This window comes from Scomber japonicus, chromosome 21 (genome assembly GCF_027409825.1).
Source record: "Scomber japonicus isolate fScoJap1 chromosome 21, fScoJap1.pri, whole genome shotgun sequence".
In the NCBI taxonomy this organism is placed as follows: domain Eukaryota; kingdom Metazoa; phylum Chordata; class Actinopteri; order Scombriformes; family Scombridae; genus Scomber; species Scomber japonicus.
This window is the reverse complement of record NC_070598.1, coordinates 28,134,654-28,158,711: the sequence shown is the minus strand read 5'-3', so window position 1 is coordinate 28,158,711 and position 24,058 is coordinate 28,134,654. Positions and strand designations below refer to the sequence as shown.

Below are 24,058 nucleotides of genomic sequence, written 5' to 3'. Positions count from 1 at the left end.
TGCATATTTATTTATGAGGTTAACACACATTAATGAATATTTCTGTAAATCTCCCAGTGTTATCCTGGCTAAGTTTACACTGCAGTCTTTTGGTGAGATGTTCTGAAACCAATAAAATGATGGTTAAACATTACAGCCACACACAAAAGCAACATAATAAGCATTCTGAAGAGAGTGCATTACTGGGTGGTGCATTAAATCAGTGATTCATTAAGGAAGATAATAATGCTAACCTCAACCATAACCCACAATTACATAATTGTTGTACTGTATTTATCATTATGCTCACCGACTGTCCCTGAAATTACAGTGAGTCAGTGGACCTTTCTGTTTTGCAGATGACTCATGTTAGCTGAGTGCAGAGTGGCACCTTGCTGTTCATGGAGATAGGTACACTCTGGGGCGCTGAAAAGGGGGGGGGTAAAGGAGACGGATTCTAGGGGCCCATGATTGAGGGGGGCCCAGAGAGGCCCCTAATGATGATGAAATTATAATACAGAAAAAATAATGACACTAAGTTATTAACTAACATATAATCATAAATGTTTTATTTTCAATGTCCTGGTAACAATAACTTTATTTGTTTTGGAAATATCAACGCCTGCAGGGCCCCCCCCTCCCCCCTCTATTTATGTAAAATGGTTCAGTCCGACTGGATCAGGTGCAGGTTCACACAGCCACAGCGGGCAAGGAGGAGGAGACGGCAGTATGCCTCAAAAATAAGGCAGCCAAAAAAGAAAAGAAATTAAGAGAGGAGAAGGAGTTGAAGGGTCGACGATATGTCACCCAGTATTTCAAAAAAAAGGTGGGTTTGTTAGTTGTGGCGGAAAGTTATGGAATATTTACTTTGTCCCTGTCTGTGGTCTATAAGCTAGCTCACTTTTCTCACCATGTTAGCTCAAGAAAACTCATTTTACTGCTATATTAGTTAAATAATCAATCCAGTCAAACATTTATCAAGCTGTTCTTATTCAATAATAGTTGATCTCCCCTCTGTCAAAATGATGCTTCATTCTGAACAGAGTCAAGTGCACCAGCAGCTGTCTGTCAGCCCCCAACTTCCCATGTCCCTGAACCAGCCCCAGTGCCCCCACATGAGGAAGGAGGTGAGCAGCTGTGTGTGTTGAAATAATAACAATAATAATAATAATAATTAAAGCTGCAAGCAGCGATGATCGGGCCCAAGCTCCCCCGCCCCGCCACGACTGAGCAAGACTTGCTGTGACGCATCTTCAAGGTCTTGAGATGACACAGAGTCAATATGAAGTCAGTCGGATTAGGAGGAATTCATTAAAGTACGTGGTGTGAAGATTGTATCAAACCATGCCAAAATTGCAAATTCACTTCAAAATGGCCGTCTTCCTGTTGGAGTGAGGGTATGTGTTTAATGGCGAAACATCAAAATTCCTCACATCGCCACGAAGCAACCAAATCTCTAATCAGAAAGATTTTTATAACTTTTCATCTCCAATGTCTCAAGATGTTTCTGAGTGAATTTGAAGTCGGTCGGATTAAATCTCTAGGAGGAGTTCATTAAAATACGAGGTGTGGAAATCGCCAAAATCGCACATATTTTTCAAAATGGCCGACTTCCTGTTGGAGTGACGTCATGGTTCCAAGAGACTTTTTTGTGCGTCTTTACAAGATACATATGTGTACCGAATTTCGTTTGTCTATGTCAATCTGACTTGAGGATCTCAATTTTTTTTCAATTTTCAAGAGGGCGCTATTGTATCCAGCAGGTGGCGCTATGGAGCTGACACAGTATTGATGCATATACATGTTCAGGGCGGGACCCTCTACATGCGTGATTAATTTGGTGTAGATCGGATGATGTCTGTAGGAGTTATAAGGACTTCCTGTTTAATGGCGAAGGATCGAATGGCGAAGGAAATTGTCGGCGCCGCCACGGCCAAACCGGATCCCTAATCAGAAAGTTTTTGATAACTTTTCATCTCCAATGTCTCAAGATGTTTCTGAGTGAATTTGAAGTCGGTCGGATTAAATCCCTAGGACAAGTTTGTTAAAGTACGAGGCGTGGAAAACGCCAAAATCGCACATATTTTTCAAAATGGCCGACTTCCTGTTGGCGTGACATCATGGTTCCCACAGACTTTTTTTATGCGTCTGGACATGATGCATATATATACCAAATTTCGTTCATGTACGTCAATCTTTCACATTTTTATATTTGTTAGGAGGCGCTATTGAGCCATCTTCGACGGCCATTTCGGCGAACCTTAAAATATCAAATTTTTCGCCGGGTCTGATGTGCGTGCCAATTTTGGTGACTTTTGGGGCACGTTTAGGCTGTCAAAACGGCGTTTGTTTTGACAGACGAATAATAATAATCACTACGATTACAATAGGGCCTTCGCACTGTTGAGTGCTTGGGCCCTAATAATACATTTTACTACAGTTTCAAAACAATACAAAGGTGAATCTGTTATGGGAAAGATTAATTAAAATGAATGAAATAAAAGTCATTTTGAACAATTTTAATAGTTTAAAAAGCATAAACCCTTTTTAAAAAGTAAATAGAAGACGTGCAGTAAGAACAGAGGAGAACATCTGTGGTGTGTGCAGCAGACTGGGGTGACTGCTCTCAGTCCAATCAGAGAAGTTTACATGTTGGTGACTATGCTATTACAAATAGTTATAGGAAATACTATATAATTAATGTATGTCATGTACACTCTACAGAGCCAGGTCCAGCACCCTCTTCTGGTAATGATAGTCAGAAATACCATTAAAATGCATAATTGTATGTAAAATAGCATCAAAAAATTTCGCCGCTGTGTTGGGGGGTCCTGAAAAGATTCTTTTCATGGGGCCCAAAATCCCTAGCAGCGCCCCTGTGTACACTACACTAGCAGCTTCTTCCCTTATTCTAATACTTTTCTTTCATGCTAATCATCTGCTGGATAAAGTCAGACCAGCTCTTCCTTTAACCCTTTAGGAATGCTTTTCCCAATGGACACAGACTCACCAATGGTAACCCTAACCCTTCAGAGGAAAAAGCACCTAGAAGTATGTCAGCAGGTCACAATCCCAATCACAGGCTGTAACCCAGCATATGCAGTGGACTGTAGGTCTCACTCTTGACACAGCTATTCAGTAGTCAAGGAGGAATGGCAGGCCTCCTTGACCAAGATGCAATGCAACAGACTGGGGACCTTTTCATACTGACTGAAACCATCTCAGAAGTTCCCACAGACGTTTAGCAGAATAATTCCACTAGTACCTTGTCATTATTTTATTACTTTATTTTCTAGTAATTTTATGCTATGATTATTAAAATATAATTTATCCATCATCAAAATGTTGATTCAAAATCCTGCATCAACAGTACTGGTTGATTACCTTTCTGTGAGTTTGAACATATCGTTGTGTTTAGGTCAAAATACTTTAAAGAGAAAATGACCAAGTTGAACTTGGATCATGGCAAGGGATGGGTATTGTTATTATTTTATCAATTATTATTTTTCATTACCAAGGAATCGTTTAAAAAAACAGAAGAAAAAATGATTCAGTCAAACAATATGATAAAGATATGTAGCAAACTAAGCTTGACAGCTTTGGTCTAGCTTGTTCAGAACGTGTGTGTGTATGAATTTTATAAATCATTTACCTCTCTTACATTAAAGTGCTGGCCTTCTTGCCTAGGAGACTTGTATTATTAATGTGTCACAAACCACTTCATGTCTCTTATATGCACATGTATTTTCACCACCTCACATGTTGTTCTTCTCAACATGTGAAAGAAGCTCCACTCTCACACTCTACAGCTCTTATCAGCTTTTATGGTTGGATAGGAGGGGCAGTAGTTCAGTTCAGACCATCTTGGATTTTCTAATGGTGAAAGCAGGGCTTTAACTGCTCTCTAGTTTGTGCTTGAGAGAGTTTATCATCACCTTAGGACACATAAGATTTTATGGTGGTGAGTGCAGTTGATTGGCTGTTTATCCTTCAGGCTAGTTTTCTATCCAGCGTATCCAGTAAGGAAGCCTTTCCCAGTCAGAAAAGGATGCTTTGAAATGAAGACCTCTCCAACTGTGTATCTACTGTCCTCTATGAATTCCAATAATCTTATCAAGAGTGACTTAGCTATTTAAAATTTGCTGCAAGGATTTTATTAGTCATTGGCTGTACTGAGGTAGGGTTTACAATACATGTATCCCTCCCAAAGCATCAAGGCATGGTCATTATAGTTTTAGTTCAACTGTTTCTGTAGTTACAGCCATGAGCTATTGTTGGATGTTTACATTTTTCAAAATAAAAGACAACAATCTATGGAAGCATATTGCTGTATCACATTGTAACGTGAAAAGTTTCACATTATATTGTGTGTGTTATATTGTATAAGTGATACTGAAACGTCATGTTATTACATTATAATGTGATAATGTGAAACTTATAACGTTATGTGTTACTGATCCTTTTTTCTTTTTCTGGTAATGGCTTCCATAAACATGTTATTTTCTACCTTCCTTTATTTTTCTCCTGTACTATACTGAACCTTTACCCCAAAACCAAGGAACAAACTCCACCCTGAATTGTGTGTACCATTACACCCCCACTGAGAGGTGTGCTTCTTTTTATGATCATGGCAAATAAAACCTTGATGTTTCTATTATTTGGTACTTGTAATCCCATTCTGGAGTTTACAAGTGTATTTCAAAAAATGTCAGATGTTCCTTTAAAGAATAATTCCTTATTATTGAAGGATTGATTGTTCATCAGCTTGATCTGCTGGTAAACACTGATCTATCCAAGATAACAACTAGCTAAGAACACTAGATGAACACAGAAAACCTGAACACTCAGTGTGTTGGAAGTCTCAGATTTAGATGACTTGTAAAATCCCATTTAAAATCAGGTTCTACATAACTACAGTATTAAGCACTGTTAAGCATCATAGTTCATTTCTGACCCTTGGAACAGTGGTTTGACACAAAACATTTACTTCACAGCTTTCCATCCCATCTTGCAGTATTCATCAGCAGATGGAATCATGTCATCTCACTCAGTGACACTGAGCAAACAGCCTGGAACTAGACCTTCATACTGTACATGCATGAATACAAACAGTAATTACCTGGAATAGAGGACACATTCATTTAAAATATATAAAATTGTATTCAGTGCATTGACCTGCACACTAGTATCCTAGTATTGAGTCTTATTCAGGTTTTGATCATATTCAGAATATTATGCTTACAGTACATGCAACATTAAATATCTGATGATTCATCTCCTTGTTTACATGATTCCAACAGTATCCAGGTTTTTGAACATCTGTGGCCACTTGTTTCTTGATTCCTCACCATATCATAGTCTATATTCTATACCTGAAATTTGGATCAGGGGTTTATATGCAGGAATATCCTGGTTTACTTTCTACATAAGCAACACATCACCAGGACACTAGAAAAACCCGATGATAATCAGGATACTAAGTCACATGTCAACATACTCATGTCAATTATGATATTCTTTTTTTCTATAGTCCTTAAATCTCATGAAAAGACCAAAAGCAACCATGAATCAATCTACTAACAAGTATTGTGTGTATCAAAGCCGTGGGCCACACTGTCGCACAGGGTGACATATTCCTTCATTTCCATGAACATACACACTAGTTTATTTTGACTCAATTCCCCCCCCCCCCCCCCCCCCACACACACACACACCATCCCCCTGCCACAAATATTCACTGGAGCGGCAAATGTGGATTAATCCACTGTTGAAAACACTCCTCATTTTGTCGAGTTTGAGTAACTTGATATAAAATAATAAAACAATAATCACCCCAAGCGATGTTTGCATTTGTCAGCTTAGGAATGTTTAATATTCCATATCCTCAGAAGCTAAACATTTGAACATAAAGGTGAAAGGAGTACATTTCACTGAATGCACTTACAGAGCGATATCACTGGGCTGCATTGATCTGAAATGAGATTACTGGAGACCAGATACACAGAGCATGAATACTGGAGATCAGAAGTACAGGTAGATAAAAGAATGTGTGTGTGTGTGCGTGTGTGTGTGTGTGTGTGTGTGTGTGTGCACATGAAGTTTTCAGCCTGGTAACACAATGAAACCTAAGTTCCTGAATCTGGTTAAATATAGCAGGGTTCTTCAGAGATAAAAAAATAGTCTTCACAGTATTTTTTCATCACATCCATGCATGTCATTGTAAGTCATCCATGACACACTTCAAATGGCACTTCAAAAAAAAAAAGGAGAGAAAAAAAAAGAAGAAAAGGAAAAGAACAAGTAGTTTACTTTCATTGACATGGTAGGTATTAGCAGGAGTCAAGGAGTCTAGGATCAGACTCAGGGAATGTGTGTTGCCAGAGCGGAGTGTGTGGGTTGCTGCTGTTTGTAAGGAAAAAAAGATCCTAATTTGCAATGAGTTGAATCTTCTTTGGGCTGCATTTGATATCTTTTCATCAAGTGCTTGCACAATACCACAAATGCACCAGAGATATACAGTATAGAACCAAATCCTGGTGGATGGATGATCACAAAACACTTAAAAACCCAGCTGAAATAATCCTAAAATGATTCATCTGCACAGAGAAAAGCACAAGAAACTTAACCCTCCCCTACCACCCACCCCTCAATTTTCCCTTTTTTTTCATAAGCAGACACAGAACAAACAAATATAAAAACAAATCATCTGGCACTGTGAACAGTTGGCATCTGTCAAATCATAAAACAACAGAACAGTGGAAATAAACGACGTGGTTTTGTCTTTCACAGAGGCAGCGCAGTCAGGAGTCCCACAGTCACTTGCAGCAGTACAGTAGTAGTATTAGTACCAGTCGGCCATTGATTGAAGGTGTAGTAGTAGTAAATTAAGCTAGAGTCCACTCTCTCTTTTTGACTCAGTGTCTCCACGAGACCATTTTCAAGTCTGATTGTTAACCAACCTATAAAGTGCTTTCAAAAAAATAACTTCCTCATCATAATCATTCTCATCTATACAATAAATCAGTATATCAATTAATGTTACAAGTAGGAAAGAAAAGAGAGGAAGAATTAAAAAGGGTCTATTCAGGCACGAGCAGAGAGCTCTTCTCTTTCTCCTCCTCCGTTCCTTCTCTCCACAGCTTTTCTGTTCCCTTCTGTTTGTTGTTGTTGTTTTTCTACTTCTTGAAGGGTGTCAGTCTGCCGATGTTGTGCCAGAAGGTGGAGGTTTTACGCTTAGGCTCAGCCAGCATGAAGACCTGCTGCTGGGGCAAAGCAGTAGGGAGGGAGGGGTGTTTCTGTCGCAGGAGGAAGTCATAGTAGGGTCTGGTCACCGCTGAGGAAGAGGAGATAAAGAATATTATTACTAAAAAATCTTTCATTCCAAGTGCTGTCAGCATCCTGAACACAGCAGAGTGACACATATGAACTGTATACTAATGTGTAGTGGGACCTTTTATGTTGTATGCAGTTAGCTGAGCTAGCCGCCAAGTTAGCTGCCGAGCTAGCAGACGAGTTAGCCGCCGAGCTAGCAGCTGAGTTAGCAGCAGAAAGCTCTCACTGACTTTGATTGACAGGTGACACTTGGAAGGGGCGGGGTTTCAGTGAACTTGGCGGCCACACATACAGCATTTGGTAGCAGAGAAAAAGGCTGAAGTTTTACACAACTTTGAAGCCTAATTTCATATATTTGTTGATTTTTTTACTCATTCAAATTTGGCAGGGTGGTTAACAACACACTTTTCTGTGGTATGACAAACTCAGAACACATATTTATTCTTACTTTACACTGACTTTAAGAATAAGAAGTTGGTTGTAAAAGGCAGATTATCAATGAGTTCAGGCTTACCACTCTGCTGCTTAACATCAAATACTATTTTCATTTTATTGCTTGTTTGTGTGTGTGTGTGTGTGTGTGTGTGTGTGTGTGTGTGTGTGTGTGTGTGTGTTTTAGCACAATTAAAATACAGTGAAACAAAACTTTCTGCTGATGTGAAAGAGAGGGATGTTTATCTGTTAATGCTTTTAATGTGTACAATTAGTGCAGGGAGTGTAATAAATAAAGTTTGATTGATTGATGGATTGATTGATTCTGTTTTGGCTTCATTAATATGATGTTGGCAAATTTGTCTCGTCCTGAATCTGCTCTGTCTCTTTTATTTTCAGTCAGCTCAAAGACTGCTATGAAAAGTTAAATGCAAACTGGATTCTTGAGTGCAGAAAAGCTGTGATTTCTGTGAACTGACACACACCAAGCTGTATAGCTGCTTCATTTTATCCTGAGAGGAAGATGATGCCCCTTCATAAAAACTACACATCATCATCATCATTATTTCATTTTAGGGTTCAGAGTCACCCATCTACTGCTCTGAGTGTCTCTTTTTTAACAGAAACACTCTTAATTCACTGTTTATGTGCAATCACTTGTCCTTTGCTGTGTTTTCTATCACTGCAAAGATACTGTGAGTGAAACTGAACACTTCCTGCAGATGTTTCATATTCAGTCTACTAGGAAAAAGGAGCATGATTTCCTTTCAGCTGCTGGAGTGTTTTTAATCATGAATATCTGTAGAGGGAGTGTTGACAGTGATTGAAGAAACAGCAAAGTAGAAGCAGTTCAAACTAGTGAAGATACTAGTGTCATAAAAACAACTTGATATTTACTTTTAAAGATGATCTCTTTGTTGCTGAGAGCATGCATCAAGCTTCATAAATAACTCTGCTGTCTATTTTTAGTCCCATTCCACCCTTCACTATGATTCCTAGTTGCTTGAAGAATGACTTAAAAAATTCAATAAAATGTGCTACTCTATACATTTTAGATCAGAGCTCATGCATCATACATACTGGGTGGTCCAGGCAAGGAGGACATGTTAAATCTGGTATGATCTGAGGGGTATTGCTGTTCCTGTATTGACCTGAATATAAGATGACCCTGACCCCCTTTTTCAAGACTCATTATTGGAAAAAGACTTGCAAGTTATTGTTACTGACTTTTTACTTGCAATACTTTTATTGTACTTATATTAACATAAAAATTATAGTTAGTTGTCTTCAACTCAAGTACTTCACCTGGTTAACTCTCACTGCTCTGATCCTGGTGTGGCTGTGGCTCAGGAAGCAGAGCAGGTTGTCCAATAATTGTTAGGTTCGATTCCCAGCTCCTCTAGTCCAAAATGTCAAAGTGTTCTTGGGCAAGATACTGAACCAAAACCTGCTCCCACTGGCTGTGCTACAGTGTGTGAATGTGTGAATGAATTAGATCCTTATGATGAGGAGGTTGGCACTCTCTCATCAGCATATGTATGACTGTGTGTGAATAGGTGAATGTGACTTGGTGTGTAAAAGTGCTTTGGACTAAAATAATGGCTATATACAGTAAGTACAGTCCATTTACCATTTGATACAAACACCACACTGAGACTCAGGTTTGGTAGTTTAGTGTGTCATTCAGTCTATTGATCTGCCTCTCTCTGAACCTTTGGGTGCATACCTTTGGGTTTCCCAGCTGGATGGCTTTTGCAGGCATTCAGCATGGCCTGTTTCTTTTGGACCTCTGTGAGTGAGAAGCCTGAGAAGCAAAAGAGTCATAATCAACACAAAGATCACAATAAACAGTCCCACATTATTCTAACACAGCCAAGTGAGCATGAAATAAGTGTTAATGCAGATGTAGTCAAAGGAGTAGAGGATGGAGATCACAAAAATAGTTTATAGAAGCAGCCTGGAGGTTTTCAGAGGAGGGAGTAAGGCTGAGAAGTTAGAGACTCTTGAAGATCAGAGGTTTTTTTTTCTGACCTGTCTCGCGGTCATGTTGGACCTGTTTCCTCTCATCAGCAAAGGCTCGGAGCCAGCGCTGTTTCTGCTCAGGCTTCTTGGCACACAGGAGGTGGACCTCATCACCGGCCAGAGAGCGCAGCTTCAGAGTGTTCTTCACACTGATGTTGAACTCCTTCTCTTTGCCGTCCTCCACATCTATCACCTCCATGTGGTCCATGTCCATCCGACCCTTATAGTAGAGCATGTCTCTGCGCAGTAGGTCCTGTAATGATGAAGGTGGTGGATACACCGGTGTTAAAAACCTGACTGCTTTCATGTGCTGCAACAATCAACATTGATTGATTGATTGATGATAATGAATCATGTTAATAATATGTTGTTGTATCATAAAATGTAAAGTTGTGGATTGTGGGCTGGATTACTGATCAGGAGTCTGTTTACTGTGAATAAGAAAGTGTGTCTAAACATTTTACTGGTACTGTAGGTGAGGATCATCTCAACCTTAAAGACAGTGTAAAGTGAATTCAGACATTTTCTTCTAAACACATTAAATAGGTCATAAATGTATTTCTGAGCTAGGCTTCACAAACTGTGTTTCAACATTTCTGTGTTCAGGATTTAGTGGGAGGGTCTGAAAATGATTAGCATAAACAAGCCCCTGCTGCTGTAGAGGTATAAATACATTCAGCACACACTACTACTACTACAGTCTACAGTTAGCCAGTTAGCTGAGTTAGCCACCGAGCTAACCACCGGCCGCGTTTCTGGTAGAGGTGGTGACTTTGTTTGACAGGCGACACTTGGTAGGGGGCGGTGTTTTAGCGAACTCGGCGAGGATTCCCACAGCGTTTGGTAGCAGAGCAGAGAAAGACACTGATTTTTACACAACTTTGAAGTCTTTCTTCATTTATTCTATATATATATATATCATAGTTTGACTGCTAGTCAAACATACACTGCTATCTGACAGATAGTACCAGTCACAAGTTTGGTCTGTAAATCTTTGACTGGTACTATCACATGTTTCACCTGTTCCAGCTCTGAATTCATGCTCTAAGTGTTTTGTTTTTTTCAATTTGTCCAGGTAGCCTAAAAAAAGAAGCTTTTAGCTTTTAGTTTAGTGGTGAAATAATGAAAGTGTTGAGATGGTGGAGAGCTTCAAATATCTAGGACTCTGTTAGACCCCCACCTTCTGGTGCTACTCTATAAAAGTATAATCCAACCCATTTTCCTCTACTGTTCCCCTGTTTCTTCACCATGTTAACCGCCTCAAATAGGAACAAACTCATGAGCATCACACAAAATGCCTCTAAAATTAACGGCCTCCTCGCCTCTTCACCTCCTTCCTGTCAGTCCTCAACACCCCCCTACCCATTCTTCACACAGCTTACATCTGGTGGCAGATGCAGATCCTAGGCCTGAATATGGGTGCCTTTGTCCCCTCTGCCATAGCATTGCTAAATGAAATACCCTTATGACTGTAATTCATGTGTATTATGTGCATGTGGATGAATGAGGATGTGTATGGAAGTTTTTTCATGTCTCTTGTGGATGTGTACTGAATCTATGTATTCATGTGAGGCTCTGTACAAACTAAAATGCTGTATCAAACACTTTACCCGTTTAAATATGAGGATGAATAAAATGTCTTATGCCTTGCTGCTGTTGGTTGTCAATGCTAAACATATCATACAGTGATTTTAACTGTGGATGATGAGGAATAAATACATTATCTTTGTTCATATCTAACAAACTGCCTTGTGGCACCTCAAGAAATATCTGGTGCAGTGATTGGGACTGACCCTCTAGTCCCAACCACCTGCTGAGAAATACTGTCTTAAACAAGCCTGGGATCCAGCTGTCCCTCCTGCGTATCCTATCTAGTTATCAGTAAACTGTGTAAAATGTTGACGCACCTTTTTGCAGTACACCATCTGATGGTCAAAGAGGAAAAACATTCTCTGTTGACTCTTGGCCTGAGGCTGGGACAGTTTGGTCAACTCCCCCGAGAAGATGAGATCAGAGCTTCTGCTGAGCACATCTTCACCCTGCACACACACACACACACACACACACACACACACACACTGTTATTACTTGTTATTCAGCCCTGTTGCACTGGATGATATGAACTGAAAAGCCTGGTGCCACACCTCCCAGTCCTCTATGGAGCTCTGCCATTGGGCGATCTTGTCAATGTTCTCAAGACGGCGTTTCCTCTCATTGATGAGCCTGGCCACATTCTTCATGGCGTTTAAGGCAGCCTCCACATCTTTGTAGTCCCTAAAGATCAGACAGAGGCATGTAGTTGGTGTCTCAAGCTGATTACTGAACTGTTGCCAGCTCTTTACCCGTGTTATCCTACAGACATGTTGTCTAACTAGACCTACAGTATTTGACTAATAGGAAAAGCTACTAAATAGCATCAAGACATCATTAGTTTTTTTATTCACAGCTGTGATTTTCTTACTGTGACAATGTCTTCTGTGAAAAAAACATATAAAAGTACATTTAACAATGCAAAAAACCTTCAGTGTAGTAGCATACTATAATAATCTAAACTTCAATACACCACAATACTATCCTTCATGCTACAATACAAATATGTATAAAGATATAGTAAGATTCAATTTTAAGGTTACAAAGTTAAAAAAACATCACTGAAGATGAATATATGAGGATAAGAAAAGCACATTTGGAAACATCAGGAAGCAAAGGAGAGGTTGGCTTCACCTTTAAAAACTACATTTGAAGCAACATCAGATAATAAAAGTAGAAAAGTGTTTCCAGATTTGAATTAGTGCTCCTCTGTGAGCCCAGTAACACATTTATATTATGTTCTTATGTAATGACCAGCATTTGGTGGGTAGCAGTGTTTTTATGACACATAGTAGATGGTAATTAAAATGTGTGGGCATGAACAATGTTTTAAATTTGATGATTGAATTACTGAATTCAAATGTGTCTTCTGAAGTATATTTAGACACTGTCTGCATTACAAAAAAAAAACATAACTCAAGGTCCAGTTTGTTTTCTAAAAGCTAGAATTTCAAACACAACAGAACATTATTAATATCAACTTCATTCATCTTTGCTGAGCATGGTACAGCTGAATATCTCCAGAGGAAATAATAAAAAAGTGTCAGCACATGAGCACACCAGCTCCGTCCTGCATAAACAGGAAGTAGAGTGTACAGTCACCTGTGCTGTGGGTTGGTGTATTTGAGCAGCTCAGCCAGCTGCAGTGGGTACTTGCAGATCTTCTGAACCGGGGTGAGCAGGAAGCCATCCAAGGAGATGTCAATCATCTTCTGGAGGAGTCGGCACGCCTCAAAGAAGAACACGTACTTGTTGACTTTCATGAGCTTGGAGAGCTGGACGCAGGCATTGGGGTGGTTGTTGCAATACTCGGAATAGATCTGGAAATCTGTTTGCTACGTGTCAAAACCAGAGATAGGAGGTGTTAGATGCAATCAAATGGTTAGAGTAGACTGTTTAACCATGGGATAAATGTGTGTGATCATGACAATGTATCGTAATTGAGAGTTTTGTGCTACATTCTTCATATAGATACACTAAGAAACCTTCTTCATCATCTTAAAAAACAAACAAACTACAACTTTCTGGATTTGTGAGACTCTGCTTACATGTTCTAGGAAGCAGCAGCCGATCTCACTGAGGTGTGGCTGCTCCTTGTTGAACTTCTTCTCCAGGCCTTTCAGGAACTTCCTCTGGAACCGGTAGATGTCTTCAATGTTGCCAAAGATGGTACGAAGCTGCTCCTCAGTGAACATGTCGGTCCTCTTGCGGCACTGTTTGATGTAACCCTGAGGGGAAATACAGTCAGGGTCAGAACCTGCTGCACAGACTTTTATTTATAGGCTCCTGATTTTATTCTAGGCAATAGGCAAGAGCATGATAGAAGATGACACATTTGAACAGTACAATAACTGATATGGGGAGGATGCAATGTGCATTATTCTACACAGCTCTATCACAGCTTTGGTGTTGTTGATAGTATACGTCTTTAAATGTTGTCACAATCTGTTTTGAGCGTTGTCATTTTGTCCATTTCAGATTCACTCTTTCACTTCTCCATATCATATGGATATATCTGTTTATTATCAGTGTCCTTTTGCTAGAAATGCAGATATAATAAGGTCCTGTTTGTTTGCTTGTATGGCTGGACAGAGGAGAAGCAGTTAACCTGGATCTTTCTAGAATCAAAGCAAAGTCAAATAGAGTGTATGACTACATCAGCCATACCAGCATATTTCTCACACAGTCTGGTTTATTTTCTTTAATCTACATGGTGTCAAATTAACTATAACTTGAGGAGTTATAGTTAAAGAAGTTGGAGGAGAGATAACTAACAGTCTGTTAGTTATCTAGGATGTTTGGTAGACAATATGTGAGGAGAGCATGGACATGAAAAGAGAAAGCGAAAAACATAACCAGCACTTCGAAAAGCTAATTTATTAGATAGTGGAATAGCTGTGTCTGTGGTTTGAGATCTGTCAGGCAATCATTATCTGTATCCATGGTGAAGGAATGGCTTTAATAGAGGGTGGTGCACAATAAATAATAAGTAAATGCATTCTGTAGTTCTATGTTTTAACCACCAGACCTCACAGATGTCTTTCAGGTGCTTGATGTAGTCTCTCTCTGTGCTCATAATCTCATTGATGACGTTGGTCCTCATCTGCTCCTTGCAGGGTAAACCAGGTCCCAACAACAAGCCTAGACCTGTCTGGTCCTCTGCTCCAGCCTGTGGCTCCTCCAGGTGGGCTAGATACTCCTCCATGGGCTCATCCTGGTTCACACGCAACTGAAGAGGACACAGGTGTAACATTCACTGTCTGACACAGCTTCTCTTATTCATTCCTTCCACTAAAATCTAACGAATGGTAAAGATAGTTCCTTTTCTACAATAGCATTATAAAAAAGGAATAAATAAACACATTCTGTCTAGCCTTTTCTCTTTGTTCGTGACGGTAAGAGCCAAGTTTTAATGAACAGCTACTAAAACAATTCCAAACTCCTAATTTTGCAGATGACAAAAATGTTTATAACAGGTTGGCTTCATATTACTCAGTCTGCCAATACTCCAAGAACTGCAACCATTAATCAAACAGATGAATTAAGAACTATATGACTGTAGTTTGTCTTACCCGTACAAAGCTGGCAGGGAACCAGCCCTCACTGTCCATGATGCGACCCCACCACCACTCCTTGTTGGTGGCATCCACTACTTCGATGACATCACCGGCCTTAAAGCCCAGCTCCTGGTCATCCATGGTGACGTGGTCCCAGAGGGCCTCGGCGTACACCACGCTGCCATCACTGATCAACTGCAGAGGAAGCAGCACAGGAGGGACACAGGTCAGCTTTCTATTCACAACATTTCTAGTTTGAGCATTTGAAATGGTTTCATATCAGACATTTTCTGCTCAAGTGCTCAAACGCTGTTCAATCCTCTACACACATGGAAAATGTAACATTGCTGGCTCATTTACCTGTTGATGGCTTTTTATCATAAAGACAGCAATTTCTTGAAGGTTCCTGTTCTTTTAGGAACTTGACACATACATAAGAATAAATGAGATCTCTCAGCCTCTGCTGCTTGAATTTTCTTCTTTTAATCCATCTCTAACAGGTCAACCACTTTACGGAAGAGCATAACTAAATCACTGGCATATTCCTTTAAGCATGAATATAGTTTCATGTATAGTAATTCTAATCACAGCTTCAAACATGTTATCAACATATAGCAGAAATAAACTGAAACAGATGTTATGAAAAGGAATGCATTAATAATACTCAAGTCTCAGTGCTCAGAAAAAAAAGAAAAAGAGATGGTGGCATGCTCTGTCTATCCCGCACATTATGGCGTTTACAGTGATTTATTATACTTTTTATTAAAATGGTCTTCTTTTTTCTTCTTCAGTTTTTCTTCTAGAAAACAAAAGAGAAACATTTTTTACTCAGGATTTTTTATTTTATTTAGTGTTACAACAAAGTTGCCAGACTGAACTTAATCACTGCATATGTTGTATTAATATTAGTAAGATTTGTCAACAGTGCACTGCCTTGGATTATACTATTAACTTGTGTTAGTACCAGTGAAGGTCCATTTAAATGTCTGTAGGTTAAAGGTAGGCCCACAGTTCAGCACACACATGCTAGTAGCATACTCACTTCACTGTAACTTTATTATTAAACATTGAGAGGCTAACATGCAGGCACTGGTGAACACACATCAATTGCTATTGAAGTCTGAGTACAGCATGAGGAATCAATGTGGGCCCAAAATGGAAGTAGACGAAGATGAAGACGGAGATAATGTAGCAGGAAGAGGAAGTGGGAGAGACAGAGGAAGATGAGGCAGAAACAGAGTAAGACCTGGAGGAGATGGAGCCACTGATATTGATGTAGACATTGCAGTGGTCATATTTCACACTGCCACGTACACACCGCTGGTTGCACTGCATCAACATGGCCCCAGCCCCCTCAGAGACCATCCATTACGCTGTTCAGCATATCATTCCTGCAGAGGCAACATTAATCATGCTGGACCATCAGCCCAGCATCCCTCCTCTCTGCAGGACCTGCTCCTGAAGCTGGATGTCCTTCACAGCACGTCACCAGCCTTGTTAAAGACATACAGTCATTTTTAATTTTTCTCTCTTTGATCTGGTTCCCAGCTTCACTGATCCATCATGGCGATGAGGAAAACAGACGATGTGGCTGTTGCTAAGCAACACACCCACATTTCTTGCTTCTCTGCTGTCGTGCTCTCCAGATTGCTCTCTCCAGTGACGACATGATGCCACAATATCCTCTCATTTAATCTTACAATAGTAAACAACTACATACATCTTGATGTAAACAAGTTGAGCATCATGACATTGCTCATAGAGCTTGTCTTAAGGGTTACCATGGCAATAGCAACCGTAAATTATCTCTCTCTCTCTCTCTCTCACACTCACACACACACACACACACTCACACACACACACACACACACACACACACACACACACACACACACACACACACACACACACACACACACACACACACACACACACACAAAAACAGCTGTGTCCTCATCACCTTTAGCCCTGTTCCTGATGTGAACAGCTGAGCTGGACATAAACAGGTCTGTCCCCAAGGGGATCATCAATCTGTAGAGGCGCTCTGCAAGAGGACATGCTCAAGAAAGCAGATGCTCTTCATAGTGGAAAATTAAGAGAAAATGTACAAGTGGTTGCGATGTGAGACAATAATGCACACGGTACAGTGCTGTTTCTGCAGCCACTTACCAAAGAATAACATGTGTATGTTTTTATTCACTTTAAAGGTGCAGTAAACAATTTATTAACACTAGAAACAGAACCATGAGATACAATCAGCTCTTTCTAATCCTAAACTGGAGCACAGTCAATTTTAAGAGACGACTGATTTTTCTCTGGATTTAATGTGACAGCTTCCTGTTTCACCTACAAGCAGCTGCTGTTCTCCAATAATACAATCTCAAGAGACATTAAGAGCTACACTGTCAGAACTGTTGCTATTGTTGCTATACCATACCTACAATGCAATCATTACAGATTCATTTAGAACAGCAAACAAACACCTGTGTGAGATGTGTGCCATTATACTGTATGTTACAAGAAAATAAAGGACAGGCTGTCAATAAGGGTTAAGGTTTCTCAGTGGCCATAGTTTCCACAGTCCAACAGTCATGTTATACTCATCACCCAATTTCTCTTCTCAAACAGAAATACTGTTTTCATTCACTTATTATTCCCTAGTGCTTCCACTTTGCTGTTTTATGGAGCGCTGTTAATCTGCTCTCTCCTGCAAATGTTTCATATTTAAAGCCGAGCAGGAAGGAGTTTGCTGGAAGGCTTTTAATGTGAAGTGTTGAGTTTCATTGACAGCTTGACAGCAGTTGCAAAATGGACATTATACTAAATCAAGTCAACAGCTAAACATGGAGGAAATGATGAGTTTGCATCAACAGGAAATGAAAATCCAACCAATCAGAAAACAGGGAGACTTTTTATAATAATAAAAAAGATCAAATATACAAAACTGGGAAAATGATATGAAAGGTCTCTAATGTAAGCCTTCAAATAAGTTGAAGGTGAGATAAATAAATAATATCTCTGCATGTAAACTTTAAATTGAGATTCATAAATAATGTTCATTCTTTAGCTAATGAATCAGCATCATCTGTCTGGTGATATCTCCAATTATGAGCACAGTTGATGCAATACATTTGTATTGATGTATTTTATGATGAAAAGTGACACAAAACCAAAGTGTATTTAGACAGAATATTTGTGTCTGAATGATGTATGAAAGTTCTTCCTCGTGTGAGGTTTCATCAGAAGATATACTGGCTAGTGGAAATGTTGTTTTTTTCACAGTTGTATCAGTTAATTATCTCATTGTTCTATGTGTTAGAACACCAGGCTGGAAATAGAAGAGTACACTGTGGATCTATACAGTTAATGTCAATCATCTCATTTATTTCCACATAGAGGTTACTCTGTTTAGCTGAACAGACCTGGTATACTGCAGTTCAGCAACAGTAGCTAATGTTAAAGTGCAACACTAGCTTCTAATACTGTAGTGATGACAACAGCACAGCACAGGTTAGCTGAGCTGGTATTCCTAATACTCAGGATGGGTTAAATACAGAGACAACTGTATGTGTGGCAAATGAACTACTTACTTCTTCTGGATGGCATAGATATTATATTTACTTATATTACATTCTATAGTGCATTACATTATTATCACGATGTTAACACACAAGTCAATGAGGAAATGAGCAGGTCAGATCAGCACACACATCCATCAGGTGTGCTCACTTCTGTTGAACCTGTTCAGAAAACATTGAGCTGGTTACCTAAGAGCTCAGGAGCTGAAGAGGGTTGCCACAGAGTGTGTTGCCACAGAGTGTGTTACGTCACCTGCAATCTCTCTTTATACTAGTGTGGATTTTAAATGGTCAGTTCGATCAAAGTAGGTTTTTATTGTCTCACTTTCCTCGTGCGGCATATATCCTTGCAGATACTTTGGTTTTATATGTGATACTTCCATCTTCACCCCAATACATGTAGTTTGTGACCTATAGCAGTGCCCCCCAACATTTGTTACTGCTTTGCAATGTCTATTTGCATTGAGCTATCAGTCTAATCAGATTCAATACATTTTTCCCTTTTTGTTTCATTTCAGTACATTTCAGATGCCTATAGGACTATATGGTGCTATGCCATACATTAAAGAGAAAAGCAAGGATAAAGGAGAAAACTTGGGAAACTAAATGTTATCTTGTAGCATAATTGTGTTTTTTCTTCTCTGCTACACCATTAATAACCTCACAACCTATTCCATTCATCTTGTGATCCCTAGGTGGGTGTCCCAGTGGGTTAGGGACCACTCATCAATATTTCCATATTAACAATTGAGAATTCTGATGATGATTCTGCATAATGTGAAAGGTGTCGCTTAGAAAATGATGACAGAGCCATTCAGCCTTTTTCCTTTCATTGTTTTGGATTTATGGCCCACAACTTCAATGTTTGGTTCAGTTTCAGCTATCTCATCTCATCAGTACTGTTTCACACAGCAGCAGCAGCAGCAGCAGCAGCAGCAGCAGCAGCAGCAGCAGCAGCAGCAGCAGCAGCAGCAGGCAGCTGATGAAGCCACTGTACACTACCTATACACACAGTTAGAGATGAGCTGGTGAACATAGTGGAGCATTTAGCAGCTATAAAGAGACACATATTTTTGGATCGTGCGCTCATATAGAGTTTACATGTTTTGATCCACACACATATACACACATCTGCCCACCTCACACTAAATGAAACTGTCTCCTGGTTGTACCTGTGTTCTGCTGCTGCCACGTTGGACACCCATCAATCCCAGCAACCCCGTTCATCAACAGGGCAGTCCTCCTCTGCTCCAGCTCTGTTTCAGTTTTCAAGTCTTTTCCTCCTTTAGAAGCCTGTGTGACGTGTGTTACGTGTGTGAGTGTGTGTATGTGTGTGTGTGTGTGTGTGTATATGTGAGTGTGTGCTCTACTGGAAGGCCAGCAGGAACATGAGCACCACGTTGATGACGATGAGCAGCATCATGATTACGAACACCACAACCTTCTGAGTCTCTGGAGGTAGGTTGCAGCGCAGCATGGTGTTCAGGAGTCCCATCTTCTGCCTGCTCCACCTCCCCGAGCCGCTGCCTCGAGCCATCAGTCCCCTGGCCTCCTCCTCTTCCTCCTCCTCAGCGCCGCCTCCCCTCCCCCGTCTCCTTTCCCTCAGCGCCGAGCCTCCACACCACACCGCGTCTCCTCGTCCTCCTCCTCCTCGACTATCTTCGTCGCTGTTCTCTAACACTCCTCTCCTCCTCCGCTCAGCTCCGGCGGCTGCCTCCTCTGCTTCTCCTGCCACTTTGCCGATGCCCAGTGGCGCCCTGGCCTGCCCGTAGAGGCTGGGTGCCTATATGTGTCAGTGTGTGTGTGTGTGTGTGTGTGTGTGTGTGTGAATCTGCGCGTTGTGAAGCTATTTGTGTGTTACGTACTGAGCATCTCCCCCTCCTCCTTTACTCCCTTGCTCCTCTTTCAGACACAGGCACCTCCCCTCTCTCTTTCTTCTTCTTTCTGTCTTCCACCACGTTTAGTCTTTTTTTCCCTTCTTTTCTCTTCACTCTCTCTTGGTCAGGATATCAGGATGAAAGGATCAGGCAGAGGACGGGATGCTGCATCTCTCCTGTTCATGCTCATGCCTCCTCGTCTCTTTTTTTTTTTTATTCCTCTGTCCTCTTGTTTTCCAGCCTGCTCTTCTCTCGCTCTACACAGGCTCAATCGTTTCTACCTTGCATACAAAGCAGCCATTTCTTCTCCCTCTTGGATTGCTTTTCGGTCTTTGTCTGTGCCCACCGTTTCTCTCCGTTAAGAGCTCTTGCTAAAATGGTGCTCGGTGCTCTGCCTGGAGCCGTGCTGCTTCAGCCATCCATCTAAGTACCAGGATCGCCCTCTTTTTTTCTTTTTTTCCCCCCTTCCTTCCCTTCCTTTTCTGTATGCCCACCCTTTCGTAGCCAGCAGCCAATCAGGGTGCGGAGTGTGTCGGCGTATCCTGGATACCAGAGTGGTTGAGGCAGGGCCATAGCAACCGCTGAGGGGGAGAGGTGGGAGTGGGGGTGGGGTGCTTGGATGAGAGGCATGGAGGGAGGGGTGTGGTGGAGGCCATGCAGAATAAAGCACCCACCAATAGAAATGATTAGAGAGTATCTGTGTGTGTTTATGATCAAACTTACTTCATGTATCCGTCCAATTACATTTGAACCCCTACATTTCAGGCATTATGTGTGGCCAAAATGCACAACAGTGAAATATGTTAAAATGTTATACTTTTGTATAGATGCTACAAGTGTTTGTCCATTAAGGTTGTTCTGGGTCAAATGATCTCCGTATCTATTGCCATGTGTTTATGTTAAATGAATAGTTCATAGTTTTAATAAGATAGTAGTTTTTATGATGTAGCAGTGAAGACTGATGGTTCTAATGGTTATACAATAAACCCCACACTTCCATAAAGTTATAAAATACATTTCCATCATTATTGCTATGTTATATTTTCATGTCTTAGGTCAAATAGGACATGATATTGTGTGATAGTAGCTGTTTTTTCTCCTAAAATGAGTGGATCGACTACTGCTTTCCTAACAGATTTCAGTGTTTCAACATTTGGTATAGACATTCTTTATGAGGGGATTCTTAGGCTGGGTCAAAATTGACCAGAATGTACTGCAAAGGTGTAGAATATGAACAGTAAATGAAGGGCTTAAAAAGGCTATATCTCCCACACACTGTTGTTCTATACACTGATGTAAACCTACTCAGATTAAAGCTGAGACTTGTCAATTTAATGATGTATCCATTATTTCATTGACAATAATTAAGTGTGCTGAAGCACTGAGCCTGAAGAACAAAACATGTGTAACTGTCCATATACTTACTGTCTGGACTATATATTAGTGTCAATGCCTGTCATCTATCAGAATAAGGCTACTGCAGAGGATTAGCAGTAGCAGGTGGAATCACCACAACTGATCTACAACACACTCATTCATTCCTACACTTAGCTAAGACAGCATGGACCTGACCGATCAATGAATGTCAGAGAGTAGTTGAATATGTCTATCATGATTTTCCAGAACCAGAGGTAACAAATTCAAACCACCAGTCTGTTTTACCGATAATCTAATGATATTCAGTGTTCAGATATGACACACATACAAGAAAATCCACACATTTGAGAAGCTGGAACAACCACAAACAAACAAGCAGTGATCCACACAGATCCTTTTATAGGCAGCAGACATTTCATCAAACCTATATGAGGTCTGACTACTGCACTGCACTTGTGCAGCAAAAACAATCTGCCAGAGCCACACAGCACCATTTGCTGACACACACATGTAACTCCTGCTGTTGCTAACTAACAGGCAGTACCACATATCAGTCACCCACAGGATGGCAGCAAAGTGCTGACTCCTGCCTGATACTGAATAAGAAGAAGAACATTGTGAGGGGGAGTGAGACAGAAGGAGTGGATGACAATAACTGTTAATAATTGATTTCATGCCTGAAATCAGTGACAGCTTGAAACTAGCATGGAGGTATATGTATTATTTAAAATAAAATGTTGCTGAAAAAACATGCTAAACCACAAAAAGCTACATTTTATGTTTAAAATCACCAAATCAAGACTGGGCTGGAAATGCATGGTTTCAGTTTGGTCTAATTAAGTCTAATTTTGAAGTCAATGTGAGTGAGCCAACTATCCATCATCTGCTTTTACTAATCGAACATCAGAGTTTTGTGTTTATAGGCCACATGATGGAATTATATTTAAACCTTCATGAATGGAATTGTTGGCCATTTGGGGGCAGCACGACACACTGTGAAAACAACATTGACATACTATTATCTTAATATTATCTAATTATTATCTTAAACTCCTGTGAAACAGCTTAACCAAAAGTTGCCACATCTATTGAACACAGAGCAACTTTAACAACTGTTTGCTGCTGAAGTTCATGAGAACGTTGAGACTGTACCAAAACAGTAATGTACTGTAAAACCAAAACAATGAGGTGAAAGACAAGACAATGCTCTATAGAACTGAGAGGAACTCCAGAATTGGTGAAAATGATCTGTTGTTAATAAAACAATATTGATTAGTGCAGTTTGAAGTAGTTACATATTTAAATGAATACATTATATAGTGATTGTAAACTGACAGCAGGGTAAACAGTATGAAGTCATAGAGAGGGACATTAAATTGTTAAAATGGAGAAAGTGATGCACAGTGTCCTTTCTAGAAGGCATTCATTGTTGTGTGTTGCATGTAGAATGACAAAAGAGAACATGATAGAGAAGTTCAAACTCCATCTTTTCTCACGGCAGACCTACATGGAGGGGTGTGCTTATTGGATTGTCACTTCTGGACAGTTACACTAATTGTCTTCACTCAGTGTTTCACTTTGGGAGTCACTTCAGGCGTGACAACTACAGAAGCTCAAACCCATGGTCAACCATCCAAATGAAGTCATTCTCACTTTCTTCATGTGCAGAATAACTACCTAAACTTCCTGAATCCATCTTACCAACTCAACAATCCAGACCACCCACCTCAGCCAAGTGGCTCCCACAGGTGACAACAACCTACGTGTTAGTATGTAGTCCTTCATTAGCCCTGTCTCCATTAAGGAACTGCAGCACCAGAATATTTTTGTACATCTCATTCACAAGAACAGGCAAATCAGAGATGTGGAAATCGTAACATCCCACCTCACAAACTTGGGCTGCAGAATAAACTGGTCCAAAAGCCAGTTGCAACCCACTCAGTGCGCTGTAAACCTGGGTCTTAAGATAAAGTCCCTCATGTATCGTATCACTCTGTGATTCCAGAGAGAATACAGTCATTCAGACAGTGCCTGACTATGTGTGGCAGTGCCAATCAGAATGTGCTTAAGGCTCTTGGGTCTGATTGCATCAATCATATCAGTATTGAGACCGGATCGGGTGGCATTGTTAAAACTGTGCCCTCAGCGCCATCTTCGCCGCTTGGTAACAATTTCACTAGAGTGTGGGTTGGCTCTCCATCAGTGCTGGAACTCTTTCTCTCAGGGAGTGCACCTGGGGACAACAGCGTCAAGGGTTGTCATGATGATAGATGTGTCCCTGAGGGGACAGGGAGCGACACTCATGGGCAGAGCA

At 40.4% G+C, this 24,058-nt stretch overlaps 1 protein-coding gene across 2 annotated transcripts in view; it reads right to left on the bottom strand.

Annotated features, from left to right (window-relative positions):
- Window positions 1-6,759: 6,759 nt before the first annotated feature.
- Window positions 6,760-24,058, bottom strand: part of arhgef4 (Rho guanine nucleotide exchange factor (GEF) 4) — a 65,277-nt gene continuing 47,978 nt past the window's right edge. For both annotated transcript variants that reach the window (XM_053342513.1, XM_053342512.1), the window contains 9 exons: window positions 14,928-15,107; window positions 14,384-14,584; window positions 13,404-13,583; window positions 12,958-13,190; window positions 11,910-12,039; window positions 11,673-11,804; window positions 9,775-10,018; window positions 9,470-9,547; window positions 6,760-7,312 (listed from right to left, as the gene is read on the bottom strand). In XM_053342513.1, the coding sequence (XP_053198488.1) occupies window positions 7,155-7,312; window positions 9,470-9,547; window positions 9,775-10,018; window positions 11,673-11,804; window positions 11,910-12,039; window positions 12,958-13,190; window positions 13,404-13,583; window positions 14,384-14,584; window positions 14,928-15,107 (1,536 nt within the window). In that variant the 3' untranslated portion in view covers window positions 6,760-7,154. The remainder of the gene's footprint in view (window positions 7,313-9,469; window positions 9,548-9,774; window positions 10,019-11,672; window positions 11,805-11,909; window positions 12,040-12,957; window positions 13,191-13,403; window positions 13,584-14,383; window positions 14,585-14,927; window positions 15,108-24,058) is intronic.